The following is a 17304-nucleotide window of genomic DNA, read 5'->3' as shown; positions in this document are numbered from 1 at the left end:
CACGAACGGCGCTGGCGCATGCTCGCTGGCGGCGGGGCCGGGCTGAGCAGCCCGGAGGGAACGCGCGGAACACAGTACGCATGCGCGTGTCTCCTGTGGGAGCCGTGCCGTGCCGTGCGCAGAGGTGAGGGCAGGTCTGCTGTGGTAAGGGACTGGGTCTGTGCCTCAGCGTTAGAGAACCTGGGTCCCCAAAGGGAAAAGCTTCACAGAATCCCAGACTGGTTTGCAGTGGAAGGGACCTTAAAGCTCATCCAGCTCCAACCCCTGCCATGGGCAGGGACACCTTCCACTAGAGCAGCTTGCTCCAAGCCCCTGTGTCCAACCTGGCCTTGAGCACTGCCAGGGATGGGGCAGCCACAGCTTCTCTGGGCACCCTGTGCCAGCGCCTCAGCACCCTCACAGGGAAGAGCTTCTGCCTAAGGACTCATCTCAGTCTCCTCTCTGGCAGGTTAAAGCCATTCCCCTTGTTCTGTCCCTACAGGCCCTTGTCCCAAGCTCCTCTCCACATTTCCTGGAGCCCCTTTAGGCACTGGAGCTGCTCCAAGGTCTCCCCTTCAGGAGCCTTCTCTTCTCCAGGCTGACCCAGCCCAGCTCTCTCAGCCTGGCTCCAGAGCAGAGCTGCTCCAGTCCTCGCAGCATCTCTGTGGCCTCCTCTGGACTCCACATCCCTCTTGTGTTGTTACCCTCACAGCTGGACACAGTACTGCAGGTGGAAATAGAGAACAGAATATACACAGTTGTATATGTAACACTGCCCATTTTAACCTGCTTTTCTAGACCTTATCCTTGTGTGAGCTTTTACAACACAAATGGTGTCTCACTTACTTTCAGAAATGAGAGTATTCGACATGATAAATAGGTATTATTCTCCAGTCTGAAATAAAAGCTTTATGGTTAGTCTGCTTTTATATATAATGACTCCAGTAGTGCAAGTTTTAGGAAAAAAGAAAGGATTAAATAAAGCCATAAATACAACAGATGACAAAAGAGAGCATTTTCTGAAACAGCGAGCCAGTAATTTCAGGTGTCAAAACTGCTGCTTTTGTGAAGCATTTATTTGAGTCTAACCACCATTAGTTATTGATCTCTGCATTGCCTCTCTCCACTCCACTTCCCTCCACTGAATGACGAGTTACAGATCTCAGGAATGCAAAAACCATTAGGGATGTATGAAACACCGCTGTTTATGAGGTAAGATTCTGCATTTCCTAAAGGCAGGAGATTCAGTAGGTAACAGATTTCTTAAAACCATCCTCTATTTAGCAGCAGAGAACCTGCCTTTTAAATACCATTTCTACACACGGAACTGAACACATAGTACCTCCAGAGCAGAAGCTAGCTGGGGAGCAACAGAGTAAAAGAAGAGTTAGTCTTCTGAAAGAAAGCCATTAATATACTGCAAAGTTACTGTGTAAATGGCAAAGAGTTAAAAATGTACTCAACTAATTACTGCACAAAACCTCATGTAATTTTAATAAGAAGAAGAACAACCATCAGGGCAGAAGTTCACTTGTGATGTAAACTAGCTTTGCGCTCCAGGTTTATTTTGATCTGCTTACAGAAACTCTCCCAGATGCAGGAAAATGGTATTCTTGCCCAGAAGGTAATAAATTCTCTTTCAGTTCTTTACCTCACACCTCTTGCTTAGTGTTTTGCTCAGTTCGAGTCACTTGTCTGTAATATGACAGCATAGCATCTAGACTTTGGTAAAGTGTCTCCTGATTTTGAGCACCACTGCTTTTGGGCTGCGGTGAAGGTGACGCATTCTGGTCACTGTGGCCACAGGGCTGCACCCCTGGAGCTGCATCCTGGTCACTGTGGCTGCAGGGCTGCACCCCTGGAGCTGCACCCTGGTCACTGTAGCTGCAGGGCTGCACCCCTGGAGCTGCACCCTGGTCACTGTAGCTGCAGGGCTGCACCCCTGGAGCTGCACCCTGGTCACTGTAGCTGCAGGGCTGCACCCCTGGAGCTGCACCCTGGTCACTGTGGCCGCAGGGCTGCACCCCTGGAGCTGCATCCTGGTCACTGTGGCCACAGGGCTGCACCCCTGGAGCTGCATCCTGGTCACTGTGGCCGCAGGGCTGCACCCCTGGAGCTGCATCCTGGTCACTGTGGCCACAGGGCTGCACCCCTGGAGGTACATCCTGGTCACTGTGGCCACAGGGCTGCACCCCTGGAGGTACATCCTGGTCACTGTAACCACAGGGCTGCACCCCTGGAGGTACATCCTGGTCACTGTAACCACAGGGCTGCACCCCTGGAGCTGCATCCTGGTTAATGTAACCACAGGGCTGCACCCCTGGAGGTGCATCCTGGCCGCTGTAACCACAGGGCTGCACCCCTGGAGGTGCATCCTGGCCGCTGTAACCACAGGGCTGCACCCCTGGAGGTACATCCTGGTTAATGTAACCACAGGGCTGCATTCCTGGAGGCGCACCTTGGGCACTGCAACCGTAGGGGTGCACCCCTGGAGGTGCATCCTGGGTGCTGCAACCACAGGGCTGCATTCCTGGAGGTGCCTCCTGGGGGCCGTAACCATAGGCCTGCATTGGGAGTGGCACGTTGTGAGCGCCATAGCCATAAGCCGACATTGGTGGAAGCGTACCTGGAGTGCCATAGCCATAATGCTGCATTGGAAATGGCACATCATGACTGCCATAGCCATAAGGCTGCACTGATGACAGCATATGTGGAGCACCATAGCCATAAGCCTGCATTGGCGGTGGCACACGTTGAGCACCGTAACCATAAGCCTGTGCTGATGGTGGCATATCCTCATCATCACTGCTGTCATCTTCCGATGATGGCACAGCTCGAGCGTTACTGCCACAGGGCTCTGCTGATGCTGACTCGTCTCGAACACTGCTGTTGTAAGCCTGCACGGATGGTGCCCCTTCTCCAGTGCTGCTGCCGTTGGCCTGCACTGATGGCATCCTCGGGTTTTGTGCTGTTTCTGGTTCCAGTTTTTCAGGGGAGGCGTCATTTGGTTCCGAATTCTGTCTTCTGTAATCACCACCTTTCTTTTGTCCCAGGAAGTATGCAGAAGGTGGTGCAAATTCTGGGTCTCGCTCATCTCTGAGTTCTTCCTGTTTCTTCAACCACTGTCCAAACATCAATTCTGGTAGAAAAAAGAAAAGTGGTAGATTGAATATAGATTTCACAATGGTAGATTGGATATAGATTTGAATATAGACTGTCCAAACATCAATTCTGGTAGAAAAAAGAAAAATGGTAGATTGAATATAGATTTCAGAGTCTGGGGATCAGTCAGAAAGGAAGGAAAACAAATCAGCAAACAGACGATGCAGCTGTGTAAAACCATTTGAAGTTACTTTTCCACCTAGGACTGGATTGGCTGGTGGAGCTGACAGTTCGCTTTCTTTACAGAGTGGGAATGAAAGCACTGAGTATTTAAAGATAAGCCATCCTCTACATAACTCATCCTGGTCACTGTAAGGTACTTTAACAATGTGGTCATTGGTTACAAAAAACAGCTGATCAGCTAGATGAGTCTAACTAAATAGAAAATAGAAACCAAAGCATTAAGAGCTTAGTTATTAGAAGATGAAGATGAGATTCTCTCTAGAGGACACAGCCATAAACCAGTAGCTTCCTTAGTTCAACAAGAGTGGTAGATATTCTGGTTACTGTAACAGCTGCTGATTTCTGATTAAAATCAGTTCTGAAGTACTGCAATGGAGTGATAACTCAAGGTCACTACACTCAAAATAACCCCAAAGCCTACTCCAAAAACTTACTTCATTGCTTCTCAGTCTCACCATACAAAATGGACATGAAAGCAGCAGTGTGCAGTGTTTCTGCATCTACACCTCCTTACCTTTGCCTTTATCCCACTCTCGGACATGAGGCACGCCAGGCTTTGTATCTCTTCTCTCCTGGATCACAACCTCTACCTTTCTACTTGCTGCAGGAACTCTTGGAGCTTCTGGTTCATCAGTAGCACCTTTCACCTCTACGTTACAGAGAAAGAGAGTAGTGTTTGTGAACAACAAGATAAAAATCTACATGAACCTCACAGGAGAAATAGGAAGCAAGAGTTATTTGCATTTATAGAGCTCATACCAGTTATCTAATTTAATTCTAATAATGAAATGCATCTGAGTAGGGAGGTGATTTTTTTCCCCCTAATTACAGCATATTAATTCAGCAAAGATAATGGGCAAGAGGCAGATACCAGAAAACATATCCACCAGGAGACACTTCATTAGCTTTCTACTTGTATTAAAAAGACTGCTGAAAATCAACTGCCTAATAACCCCTAAAGCAAAGTGCCAAGTGTTATATTGGAACCAAAAAACTTAGGTAAAAAATAAGAACATTAGTGTGTTATCTCCATTTCATTTACTGGAGAAAATGGTTTGTGTTGTTCTTCTTCTGAAGAACAGAAACAGCAGTGGCACAGGACTGTTCTTCATTTCCAGAACACTTCCCAGTTAATCACTTGCATAGAATTCTGACACAGTGAAATATTAGCAACATTTTACAGTGTGAGACAGACAGTACAGGTTGAGCAGCAGTGTCATAAGGGAGACAGAGCAGAGATGGGATTAGAACTCCAATTCATCATCCTAGATTCTAAATTCAGCTGCGTGTCCAATTTACAGACTGCACTAAAACTGTAGGACTGGATATATCAAAATTAACTTGTCACTGCTTTTTATTCTACTTCCTCTTAAGAAAGAGCCAGGAGGATTTCAGCAGCTCTATCCTCAACCTGCAGAATTAACCCACGTAATTCCTGCGGTCAGGTGTGCATCAAAAAAAGCCTACAGTCTACATATGGTATTTCTACCTTCATTATTAAGCTATTTCTGGCATGATTTTAAATCTACACACAATTACCTGAACTCTATCTTAATGGTTATACTATACAGAACACATCATACCAATATATTGAATGTCCAAACTTAAATCAATTAGAATACGCCTGTCCATCAAGTACAAGCTGAAATAGCAAGTGTTTAACTCAAAGAGGCAGCAGATCATACCTCCATTCTCCAGTTTCAATGCCTCTTCCTCTAATCCAGCTTCCCTTAACTTTTTAATCTTCCGTGCTCGCAGTTTAGACAGCCTTGCATCCAGAGCTGCCTTCCTTTTCTCCTTCAGCTGTTCACGTTTAGTTCTCTGATCTAGTGTCTTAACAGCAAAGAAAAATATGAATTAATATTCCTTTGTTATTATAATCAATTACATCCTCCTTCAGTAAACAACTAAAAGCAATCCTTATCAGGTACCATGCTTCAACAGGGAAAGAGACCAAATACTTTGAGTCAACTGTAGGCACCATCTAAGATAAGACTTACATAACAGATCAAAAAGAGTGACCACTGAAATCAGGATACCCTCATAGCAGAGTTTGCTCTTTATGCTCATACCTGCTCTCTGAGCATATCCAGCGTTGCTCGTTGTTTATGCCTAAGTTCTTTGTCACGAGAAAAGGCAAAGTACCCAACACCCAGCTGCCTGGCCTCTGCAAAGAGCATAAATAAATTTAAGTTTCACTCCATTTATAATTGACAGTAACTCCAAGCACTATGCACCCTGCTTTTCGGCATAGAATTACCCCCCACAACATACACAGCATTAAGTTTTAGGTGGCTAAAAAGGGCTTGGTTTAGATGATGCATGAAGTGAAGCTTCCTGAAGGAGAACACAGGAGCAGGGAATGACATTTGAAAGATACATTTGAGGAAAAATAAATCTAGATTGATGTAGTGGTAATTTGAATGGGTTTTACACATGTGGCTTAACACCTACACTTTGCCATGTAGGCACAAGAAGTAACCTTCCCTTGCTTTCTCTAAATCCGATCTCTTTGGGGACATAAAGAGAAGTGATAATGAAGTTTGGAAGTATACCATTTTCTCGAATGTCCTCATAATGTATGGGTCCCATGGGTTTTCTGAGGGCTTCTTCTTCTTCTTTTTCCCACTGCTGCCTCTGAAGTTCTCTTTTCATGTCTTCAGATAACAGAGTATTCCCATCAGGAACTAGTCTAATTAAAAATAAAAGGTATGGATTACAGAGAAGTTTTACAGTAGCAAACAGTGAAAGTGTGACTGGGTCTGATCCACTCCTGCAGTTGTTACAAAACACATATCACTGCAGGCACCATTTAGTGATGCCACATCGATGACTATAGTACATGGTGAAGACAAACAAAACTATGCTCCATAAGTGATGTTTTACATTCAGTCAGCATTTACATTGAAAAGTGTCTTAGTAGATTATTAATAACTTCCTTTGGGCTTTTATTTGAGAACCATGGTCTCCATCCTGTTGCTATTCCAAACCAATACACCAGCCATATATTTCAAATGGTCAGCTGCCAAGGTGAAACAAAACAGAAGCCTAGGAATAATATATGGATTATAGTAAGAAGTTCTGATCAAATCACTCATGCACAATTTCTCTGTAGCTATGCTATTTTTAAGGTATAATGTTGTAACCAGAAGCCTGTCTAAAGTAAATCAAGAGGAAGTAGTAGCATCAGTAATTCAGTATTGAGAATGGGATAACAAAGCACAGCCTCATTTTCTTCTCATTAAAAAAATGCATGTTAAACAATGCAAGGAGCATGCACTTCCATCAGAGAAACCACACCTTTTCCCCTGCAGTTCCTGATCCATTTTAAGTAGACCTGGCAAATCCTTCTTCATACAGCGTCTAGATCGGCCCAAGAAATCAACATAATCAACCCTGTAATGAAAGCAAAGGAAATCTGAATCAGATCTTCCATTTGCAGAACTCTTTAACCAGAAAATAGAAGCAGTGGCACTTTCCAAAGAGAATTCATCACCTCTCAGTCTCTCCAACAGACTCACAGGCCAAGGGGCTACATTCTGAATAGGGCATAGGACAGTTTCATCACAGACATTTCAACCCCCTCTCTCTGAGCCAGCATTTGCCTTGGCAATAAAGTAGCATTAAAAAAAATAAAAGTTACAACGTTGTGTAGTTTTCACACCAGAATAAAACTGACCCTGGTACTTGCTTCCCATGGTGAAAATAATGACAAGGCATTGACTTCTTACAGATATGAAATTGCTGCAATACACTTCAATTATCAGTCTAAAGCTCATTTAGAGTAGGCTGATAGCATTCATTCAACTGCCATAACAAAGGCTGACTAAAATGCAAGTGAAATGTTCCTTTGAAGCACATATTGTGCTGCTTATTATTTATAGCACTGAACACTTAATTCACAGTTGTTGAAAGGCTGTTAAGAGCTGTAATGCCAGGAAGTTCTTGATCATCAAGCTATTTCAATTATCCTGTCTAAAGAATTAATACTACACCTGAAAAAGTATGACTGGCAATCTGGTTCCCAAAACCCAAACTTGTAAAGATCTGCTTTTACATAATTTCTAAGGATATCTACAGCTCAGCATGTGCTCTTTGGGGTTTATTATGTGACATTAGTAGGAAAACATCTACATTCTCTATAGTAAAGATGTAACTACAGCTGCAGAATAATCAGCATTAACTACGCCAGTACGCAAATATCCTCATTAGGGTCTGGCCTCACCGAGATGGAGCGTCTATTAATAACAACACATGTCACTGAAGTGAGATGTAGGCAGTGATGAAAAAGCACCATCTGAATGGTAATTTGTGATACCTTAAGGCAATGAGAGCACAAATCAATTTGAGCCCACTGCTAGTAGTTCCATCCTGAATTTCAGCAGGATGCTGGGAGTGGGTGTATCTGCCTTCCAACCTGCTGGATTCACTCTTCCAGTTCATTCTGAAATACTGCAAATCTGATCTTGGCCCAATAAACCAATAAAGGGGGAGGGGGCTCCGTTTCTTATCTGTTAACGCTCTTTTAAACTGATCATGAGAAATAAAATCTGTTCCATAAACATTTTGAACAAATGGGAAAGGAAAATGTTTAGTCAGATCCATTTCATAACCATCCCAAATGTCTTGGATGAAAAACTAGTGTCTCCTTGGAATGTCACAGACAATTGTCACAGGCTATTGGCTGTGCTGCAGGTAAACAGTGGAAGTAATGCTGGAAAAATCATGTTTTCCCTGTCAGTGTTTCTCTCCTTTTAGAGGAGGTCACACAGTGAAAATGACTGCTCATTTCATAAGTCACACACAAATAGAGAAGGCTGATACAATAATACCCCCACGTTTTCCTGAAGTACATGTCAAGGCTCCAAAGTATATAATTGTATCAATATTGCAGTCAGAACTGCCAAAAACCATGCAAGAGAATGAGAGGACGTTATGACATCTCACTTACAGTACAACTCCCCAGTTGCTATTTCTCTAAATCCCAGATGTAGATTCTACTGCAGTGTTACCCACAGGGGAAGGAAAAGTCAGGACAGCCAAGCCCAATCCCTGGTACCAACCATTCCTCATCTGGGTCCTCAGGTGGTGGTATTTCCATTTCAGGTTGAGCATCCTCCTCATCTGTGTCTTTTTCCAAAGTCTTTCCAGCAGCTTCGCTCTGATACATCTCCTGCACCTCGTGCTGTTTGTCTATGATCTTCTGAGTGAAATCCACTAGGTACAAATCCTCTGTTTCTTCATCTAAGGCAGAAAATCAATTCTTAAGAGAACAGCCATGAAAAGAACAGAACTGAGCACAAAATCAATACAAAACAGCTACAATCAGCTTTTCAGCTGCCAGCAACACCCTTGCCTACGCTATTAGGGAATACTTAAATCTCATTCAGTGCCAAACAAACTTGGAGCTGCAAATCAGCTCCATAGCGGTAACTTCTATTTCTGAATAGAGGTTCTGAGGTATTTTAAAGCAATTCATCTTTTGTGTACAGTACAGAACAAGTTGAGTATTTGCACTAAAACATTCTCTGCCTATTAACCAGTTCAGCAGCACAGGGTTTGCTGTGGAACAGCTGAAATACTTCCTTGATGCTTAACACTTGGTAAGTCAGCAGGAGTAAAGCTGCCCCTGGAGCACTTCTTAGAAAAGTACAGAAAAGTGGTGGGGTCCCAAGGACAAAGATGGACACTAGTAAAGAAAACACGGGAGATGAGCCACACAGATTTGGATTCTTGCTTCTTGCAGGGAACTGAATGTGAGAGAAGAGAGGGACAGATCAGAATTCCTTAACACTATGAACTGCACAACTGGCACTCATACATGGACACCTCTTCATAAAGGTCCAAGAATTAAGATGCAGGACACAACATCAGCAATGCAATACAAAGACTGCATAATGAGCAGTAAATTCATTTTGGTTTTCTAAGATTCTATACTAAAAAAACCAGAATATATTCCACCCACTTACTGAGTGAAACAGCCCATCATGCTTTACTAGGACAGGCTGTCCTTCAGAAAGTCATTTCATTTTCTCTAGTATCTATACTTTTTCACCCTTTCAAAGCAGAATTACCCATGTCAATCACTTCACACAGTAACTCAAAAAATAATTCCCATGTACAAGGACAAGCACCGAATTCATAGTGTTGCTGCTGTGTGTCACCAGAGTCAGAAAAACCAACTTCCAGGGAACACTTTAAAACCAAGTTTTATATATGTGTGTACATATATATATATAAAAATACTCATTTAGACTAGTTTTCTTTTCACCTGGAAAGTTGCCTTTGCTCATTTTCTCATAGAGCTTTGCTTTCTCTTCTAGTTTCTTCCTGAAAAAGAAAAGCAAACCAAACATTGCAATCCCTCCAATTCCAAACACAGTTAAAATAACCAGTGTAGCCTTAGAGAAATGGAACAGCAAAGTACCAGGAGCACTTGAAATGTTTACTAGAAGCTGAGTGATGCCTGGTTTTGAAGCTTAACTGACGTTTCAAAGGACCCAGATCCAGTTTCTGAGTTCATAATGAAAAGCATTTTAGTGAAGTTACAGAATTGATCTTAATTGTAAGTCAAGTATGTGGGAACATGATGTAGCAAGTATTCCACCTCTAACTACTACAATTAGTAGTACTGGAAGTACTGACAGTTATTCAGTACTGGAAGCTATTTGCAGGTATGAGATACTGAAATACTCTTTTACAGGGAAGGGGAAGGAAAAAAAAGAAAGATCATGGAGTTACACTGAAGCTTAGAAACTGAAGAGAAAACCTGAGCTCTTTCATGGAATGGTAAAAGACAAGTTTGAAAAGCAAGGACCTGCTTACAGAAAGACAGCAAATTGTTTATAATTCACATTTTTAACACACATCTTATTGTATAACTCACACTCTTAGAAGATTAGCTAAATCTTGAAATAAAATGAGCTGTTTTCTGTCCAAGAAACACTTTGCTGTAGAATTCTAATGTACTGCTGCCCTGGCTTTTAATTTTGAAGATGACTTTCAAAAACCAGTAACCTGACAGACAGAGAGAGCTCTGATAATGTGAGGGCAGCCCCAGAGCACAAGAGTGCTGGGATCCAGTTTGCACGTTACTGATGAAAAACACGAGATCAATGCTGGTCTTACTCGTTGGTCTAATGAGATCTGCTGGTCCAAAACACATGGAACTTACTTTATGTGCTTTTCTAAACACTGGAAAGCAAATTCTAGAAAGCATTCCTTCCTTACAGAGCCTGAGAGCTACCTTGATGTATCCAGTATCTGCTCCTCTTCCTTCTTCTGCTCAGCATCTTTCTCAGCTCGATTTGCAACTCCTGTGTTTTGTTTGTTCCAGATACTTGGTTTCTGTGGGTACAATTTTATAACAAATAATAAAGATATAAGTAAATAATAATGCTGAAATGGCTAATGATTAAAAAATATTTCAACTCCACAATGCAAACTCTGCAAATCAATCATGAAAGACTTTGTAAGTAACAACCATGACTGACTTGAGACTACCCCCTGCTGAGTTGTACGACAGAGCAGGTATGTCCTAAAATTAGACTGCAGTACAATCTAACAGTTAAGGACAGGCTGAGAAGCAAAGAAAAGGTACTTAGAAATCAAACAAAATCTATTCTGATAAAGATGTTAAGGTAAAAACAAAAACAGTAATCAGCACAATTGTTCTTATTAAAGTAACAACAAAGCTATGAATTTTTTCTGTTCTCTATTACCTTCATTTTAGATACAAAATACAATCAGTTTGCCCGTTTGCAGCTGAACACTGTAAATACTGCTTGTTCTTCAAATACAGCAGCAATACTGAATCCTACTACTGGGAAGCGAATAAAACCAAATGTGCAGTAAAGAGTAAAATATGAGAGAACTGTGCATATTATGAATTGTGATATAAAAGAACTGAGAGCCGAGCATTCATCAAGAAAGTTCAGTGACTCTGGAAGAGTCTTTCATCCTCCCATCCTTCAGGGAACAGTACAAAACCTTGGAGAAAAGAAAAGCAGCATCGTTTTCTGTAGTGAAAAAGCTGTGGCTCCTGGGGAATGAAGGTTAAGAGGCAATTCAGGTGGACATAAGCCTGATACAAGTTCCCTGCTATGCACAAGAACTTCACCTGAGTATGAAATTTAAAGACCACCCTCACTGTGTAGATTTTACATCTGAGGAGTAACACAGCTCTGAGTATTTACTGATTTAGATTTGATTAGGAACTTCCTTATTTTAAAGGGAAAGAAGAAACAAAACAATGGAAAAAAATTTCTACCTTATTAGAAGTCCTGGGCTTTGGGAAGACGCCAGCATCTTTCAGGAGCTTTTCTTTCTTGAATTCCTCTTGCTTTCGGAAGAGTTCTGCTTTGAGATCTACCAACTACAGCAATAGCAAAATAAACCAATAAATAACCAAGATACTTCACACTTTATACATCAGTTACTGTAATAAATAACTGTATTTCTAGTTAAACAATCTGGCATTTACACTTACATGAGCATCTGACTGCATTTTTATGTGGAGCTTTGAAGCACTGATGCTACCAAAGATCACTCTAAATTTACAGCAAATAATACACAAACCCCACAAGACAGATTATTATTAAGGATTTAATAAAACCGGAAAGATATCCTTCGGTACATAATGGAAATGAGACACATAATTCCATACAGATTCTACCGGCCTCCCAGTGGCAAACAAATAGAGGAGGACTAATGAAATTATGCTGCTGAATTTGAAAAGGAAACTTCAGACATTAGATAAGAATCCTGTCTCAGAAAACAACTGATAAAAGTCTGCTCTCATAAAATACATACACTTTCCCGCTGGTTTATATACCATTTATATAGATGGTTCTTTCTTCTTTTCCCCTCTAATAAATACAGAAGTAGAATTGCCATTTTGACCAGTGTCCATCTCCTCTGTTATTAGGAAACATCACCAGCCTGGGTATTATCTTGAGATTACATTAATAAACCACATCTGAAAGAGAATGTTGTGCCCCTTTCCCTGCAAGCCCTATATAACATAAATCTCACAGATGTACATTAAATCAGGAAAGCGGAAGACTTTGGTATTAATAGTGTCTGGAATACTAAAGCATTTGCTTTTCAGGTCCTTGTAACAACGATGCACAGTGTTGTAAATTAACCCTTTCTCCTCACTGCTTAAAAGCGATCATCCAAAACCTCAGTGTTAAATATTTCATATACAACAACTCACCGTTTACACTAACTGCTTACTCGGAAAAATAAAGTGTTTCAACAAAGTCCCTTATTAACAGACTGCTGGGGAGCAGTGAGGCACAGCACTGGAGAGCTGTCCTCAAGGGTCTGAGGTTGATTTGGCAAGATATAGACCCCCTGTACCTTAGGAAAAAGAGGAAATCATAGAAACCCACCCTAGTTTGGGTTGGGAAGGACCTTAAAGCTCCTCCAGCTCCAACCCCTGCCATGGGCAGGGACCCCTTCCACTAGAGCAGCTTGCTCCAAGCCCCTGTGTCCAACCTGGCCTTGAACACTGCCAGGGATGGGGCAACCACAGCTTCTCTGGGCACCCTGTGCCAGCGCCTCAGCACCCTCACAGGGAAGAGCTTCTGCCTAAGGGCTCATCTCAGTCTCCCCTCTGGCAGGTTAAAGCCATTCCTCCTTGTCTCCTCACTATACCCCTTATCAAAAGCCCCTCTCGAGTTTTCTTGTAGCCCCTTTACGCACTGGAGCTGCTCTAAGCTCTCCCTGGAATCAACTCCAACTTCACTGCCGTGCCTCAATTTTATCACACCAGGAAGAGGGGCAAATCCAGCCCTGGCACCCTCAGATGAAGAGCGCGGTGCCTACGCTTGGTGAGGAAGGCAAAAGAGCCAAACCCGCAGCGCCAGCCCCTCACACCCCAAGACGGGAGTGCAGACACCACGCTCTCCATCAGCGCCTGCCGCACCGACCTCGCAGCTCAGCGGGGCGCAGAAAGCAGGCCCCGTGTTTTCTTGGGCTGGCTTCTCCGGGAGCGGCCTGCACCGGCCGAGCCCGACCGCCGGAGCGGTGCAGGGCTGGCCCCCCCCACACCGGACAGGCCTCCCCGGTGGGACGGGGAGGTTTCGTTTCCTGCCCCCCCCGGTTTCCTGCCCCACTCACCGATGAGGCGGCCACCTCCAGCGGCTTCTTCCTCCGGTCCATGGCGCTGCCGGCCGCCTTCTTCCGAGCTTTACGGCCTTACCGTAAAGCGTAGCGGAAGCCAGGCCCTGTTGCGACAGTGCTTGTGAGGGAAGGCGGGCCCTTTCCTGCCGCCATGTTGGGGAGGTCAGAGGGGCTCCGCATTAGTGCGGTCCTACCGGCACTATCGCACCTCGTCGTGGCTTCGGGCCGCCTGTGTGCGGCGGTGACAGACCCTTCCTTCTCCAGGGCCTCTTGTCGTGACCGCAGGGCGGCCTGCGGGAGAATCTGGAGCGCTGCCTGGTGCTGGAGACAGCCGTGTCCTTCAGCGCCAGGCTGGGGTTAGCCCTATGGCTGCTGCTCTCAGGGCTACTTTGTTTAAGGCATACGCTTGGGATGAAGGGCTGTGGCTGTTCTGCTGCCTCGAGCCTGCTGCCTGCATGGAGCCCAGCTGAGGGAGGTGGGATTAATAAACCACAGCTCATTAACACTGTAAGTGTCGTCCATAATAGCTAAGTACAAACCCGCCTCTATCAATAATGACCGAATATAAACCCACCTGTATGCATAGTAACCAAATGCAAACCCAATTCTATCCATAATAACAAAATACAAAGCCATCTGTATCTATAATAGCCAAAACTCACACGTGCTGAACCCAGCCCTCTAACCTCAGAGGTGAGCACAGGTGACTCTTAGAGAATGAGTGTTTCACTTCCCCAGGGTAGGTCATTGTATCTGTTATCATCCCCATGAAGAAAAAGGGCTGTGATAGGTTTTAATTCACAGTGATTCTGAAGATCATGATTATCTGGAGTCGCAAGAGGAAGCTGCCTTTCACTTGTCTTTGATAAAGTGGGAATATATAAGGTGCTGCGATGTTGTTGCTCAGCAATGTGACAGCTGATGGAAGCGCCTGATACAGCTGCTTTGGTTTGTGAAGTTTATTGCTGTTGTGTTTGGGAGCTGGGTCAGGCTCCTATTTAAACAGTTTGTGGATGCAGAACTGCAGGGCTGACAGAGACACTCAGCTGCTAAGTAAGCTACAGTTGTATTCCGGGGAGCATGAAGTGTGCCGTTCAGCAGGAGCAGTTTCTGGCCCTACTGAAGCTGTCTTGCTTTGGACTTTTTAAATGGGAAGAGGTGGGAGACAACAGACACGGAAAAGTGCAGGTCGTGTCAGAGCCCTGAAGTTTGCTGCTTTCATCTGCGATGGGAGAAGGGAACTGAGCATTACTGAAAAATAGGCCGAAGGAATGAAAACATCTGCGCTGCTCTAATTAAATCTCACTTCAACAAATCCCCCATTGGTGCCTGTTCAAACCTCAGCAACAACACTGAGAAGGAAATCCAGCCCAACCCCAGCCCAGGGTTGGCTCTGACCAATTCCTACCCTTCCTTTGGAGACATGGCCTGTGCAAGGGCACATTTCCCCCCCCAGAGTGCATTGATTCTTCTCCACATTGCTCCCATCCTACATTACAGCCATAGGACTCGCTTGTTCCCCCATTGCCACAGGTTTCCAGCACTTTCAGGAGCTCAGGAGTAGCTTTATCTTGAGACTCCCACGACATGAAGTGTTCCTGAAGAGCTGTCAGTCAGCCCCAGTCCTGTGTACCTCTTTATAACTGCAGGTGCAAAAACACGTCAAGAAATCTCAGTCTTCTGAAAACTTGGCCTGCAGAATATGATGTTCACTGGCTAAACTCAATGTCTGAGGCTCTGGGGTAGAAACCCTTCGTGTAATGTAACACTAGAGAGCTGCTTGGGGACTTCAGTGCTGCTTAGGCTTTCTGACTTGAATGTAGAAGGATGCAAATGCCGAGTCTATTTGGGCTACATGTTTTATCCTGTCATCCCTCCCCTTCAGATGCCTGAATCCAGACCTTTGCTTGCAGGATTCCTTACTCCTTGGCACTAAGCCCCCGTAAGACTGTTTGCAGCTCCTTACTGCATTATGTCCTTCCTGTTGCATTTTCATGCTATGGCCTGCCCATCTCACTCTTAGCAAACTGCTTTCGGCACCATCCCGAATTCACTTCCTAGTAGCACTTTTCATCTTTACAAGCAAACTGACATTCTCTTGTGATGTTATAAGCAAATTCTGTTTTTCCACATGTACAAATCTGGGGTTTTGTTTGCTTTGGTTTGGTTTTGTTCTGTTTGTTCTCTCCTTCCTGCACTCTCCGCTTTTGTATTTACCGGCCTGAACTGTGCTGGAACAGCACTCTTTGTTTTGGGTGTTGCATAAAATAGCTCAGTATCATCCCAGCAGCCCTCTGTGTCCTTGGATAGTCTTAGGGGATGTGTGAAGGTGGAATGAGGCCCTGGAGGTGTCAGCATCTCTCTTAAAATGCTCCTTTCTGGTTGAGGGTGAGGTGCATGACCAGGGTTGTAAGGAAAAGCCGTGCTACCGAGTGACTGTGTCACAGGATGTGGAAAAAGGAATGAATCTTAGACATTGCAAGCTAGCTCGTGTTGTTGCTGTGAGCGAGGACCACAGAGATGGAACTTCTGCGCTTGCAAGAAACAGATTTAGCTCGTGTCCCCTCTCAGTTAGCATCAGCATCACTAGCAGGCAGTGACAAAAACCTGGACAGAGGGGAGCCTCATGCTTGCCGGAGCAGTGGTGTTGCTCTGTAAGGGGTATGGGATTCTGCACTGAAGCACACATCCAGAGAGGTGGCTTTCAGAGCACTCTGTACGTGTTGGTTCTGTAGTTTTGTATTTACGGTCTGAGAACTGACAAGCTTTCCCACATCTGGTTCCCTCCAAAAGGCTCGATATCGACTCTAACCAGTGGAAGGCTGTGGTGCACATTTGTTTCTAATCCAGCCCACAGGCATTCATAAAATGCCAGTGAGGGAGGGGGAGCCGGAATAAGAACACTTCCAAGTTGTGAAACTAAATCAGCTTGACCTAAAGGAATGAGGTGGAGAAGGGGAGGAATCTCTGTGTGTATAGCACAGACTGAAGTGTAGCTGTGCTTATTTCCTACTGGGAACCTGTGAAAACTCTATAAACTACCATGTCTAATCTTAGCCGATAGCCCGGAATTCCTGGGGAATAATTGATTCAACATTTCTAATTAGTATGCTGCTCATTTAGCATGAGGCCTAATTGTGTTTACTTCCACAAAGCTGCACAACACAAAAAGCTTGTTTGTTATTTTGGGGGAAAATGGGGGATCTGAGGGGATTTTGGATGAATCAGTGGCGTGTCAGTGTCTTGTGAGATTGGTGGGAGATGCTGCACAAACATGGAATTAATCAGTTGTAAAGCTTCAGTGTGGATTTCTACCCAAACTAGACTTACAGGAGCCCCACATCAAATTATATTGATGTTTGGGAGATTTGCTGTTCTGAAACTGATTCTCTTATCACAGACGCGAAGGTTTCATCCTCCCCTAAGGCTCTGATGTTCTATCTTACTTTCTACATCTTGGCTTTAAGATGAAATAAAACTGTGGACAAATAACAGCTGAATGTTTTGTGAGATAAGCCTTAGTGCTAGGGCGCTGTGTCCTCACACAGCTTCATAGACACTTGACATAAGGCAACTTATCCGTGTTTCTCTAAGGAATGGAGAAATTCCTTCTGGTTTTCCAGGCTCTTCATCTCAGAAGTTATCATATGAAAGAATTGGGGCTGCCTTTTTAAAAACCAAGCAGGGTTTGTTTTGCTTTCCATGGTTTGCATATGTACATGTACTAGAATATTAGTTCATTGAATTTGTTTGTGTTGGTGTGTATGAGGCCAAAACCAACTGGGGAACAAGCAAAATCGTTTGCAAATTACTAATTCTTGTAACGTGAGAAATCCTGGAGTGTTTCTTTCC

General features: G+C 44.0%; 1 protein-coding gene across 1 annotated transcript; it reads right to left on the bottom strand.

Annotated features, from left to right (window-relative positions):
- Nucleotides 1-1140: 1140 nt before the first annotated feature.
- On the bottom strand, nt 1141-13674 carry CCDC174 (coiled-coil domain containing 174). Its single transcript, XM_061456114.1, has 11 exons — nt 13450-13674; nt 11594-11698; nt 10571-10671; nt 9596-9654; nt 8388-8568; nt 6625-6720; nt 5880-6016; nt 5397-5491; nt 5010-5157; nt 3839-3973; nt 1141-3118 (listed from the first exon to the last, which is right to left on the bottom strand). Exons 1-11 carry the CDS (start codon nt 13489-13491, stop codon nt 1632-1634), a joined length of 2586 nt encoding a protein of 861 aa, XP_061312098.1. The 5' UTR covers nt 13492-13674; the 3' UTR covers nt 1141-1631.
- Between the last annotated feature and the right edge of the window lie 3630 nt (nt 13675-17304).

This window comes from Pezoporus flaviventris, unplaced genomic scaffold, assembly GCF_033815535.1.
Source record: "Pezoporus flaviventris isolate CSIRO_AGI_PZ_B2104156 unplaced genomic scaffold, CSIRO_AGI_Pfla_v1 ptg000021l, whole genome shotgun sequence".
NCBI classification, from domain to species: domain Eukaryota; kingdom Metazoa; phylum Chordata; class Aves; order Psittaciformes; family Psittacidae; genus Pezoporus; species Pezoporus flaviventris.
This window is presented reverse-complemented; position numbering and strand designations above follow the sequence as displayed.

Bases quoted from the DNA above. Each gene is read 5' to 3' on its own strand.
- CCDC174 (XM_061456114.1), bottom strand. From the start codon at position 13,491: ATGGACCGGAGGAAGAAGCCGCTGGAGGTGGCCGCCTCATCG. The intron at 11,699-13,449 runs GTGAGTGGGGCA...CTATTGCTGTAG, and splicing joins TGGAGGTGGCCGCCTCATCG to TTGGTAGATCTCAAAGCAGA. The intron at 5,158-5,396 runs GTATGAGCATAA...TTTGCTGTTAAG, and splicing joins TGGATATGCTCAGAGAGCAG to ACACTAGATCAGAGAACTAA.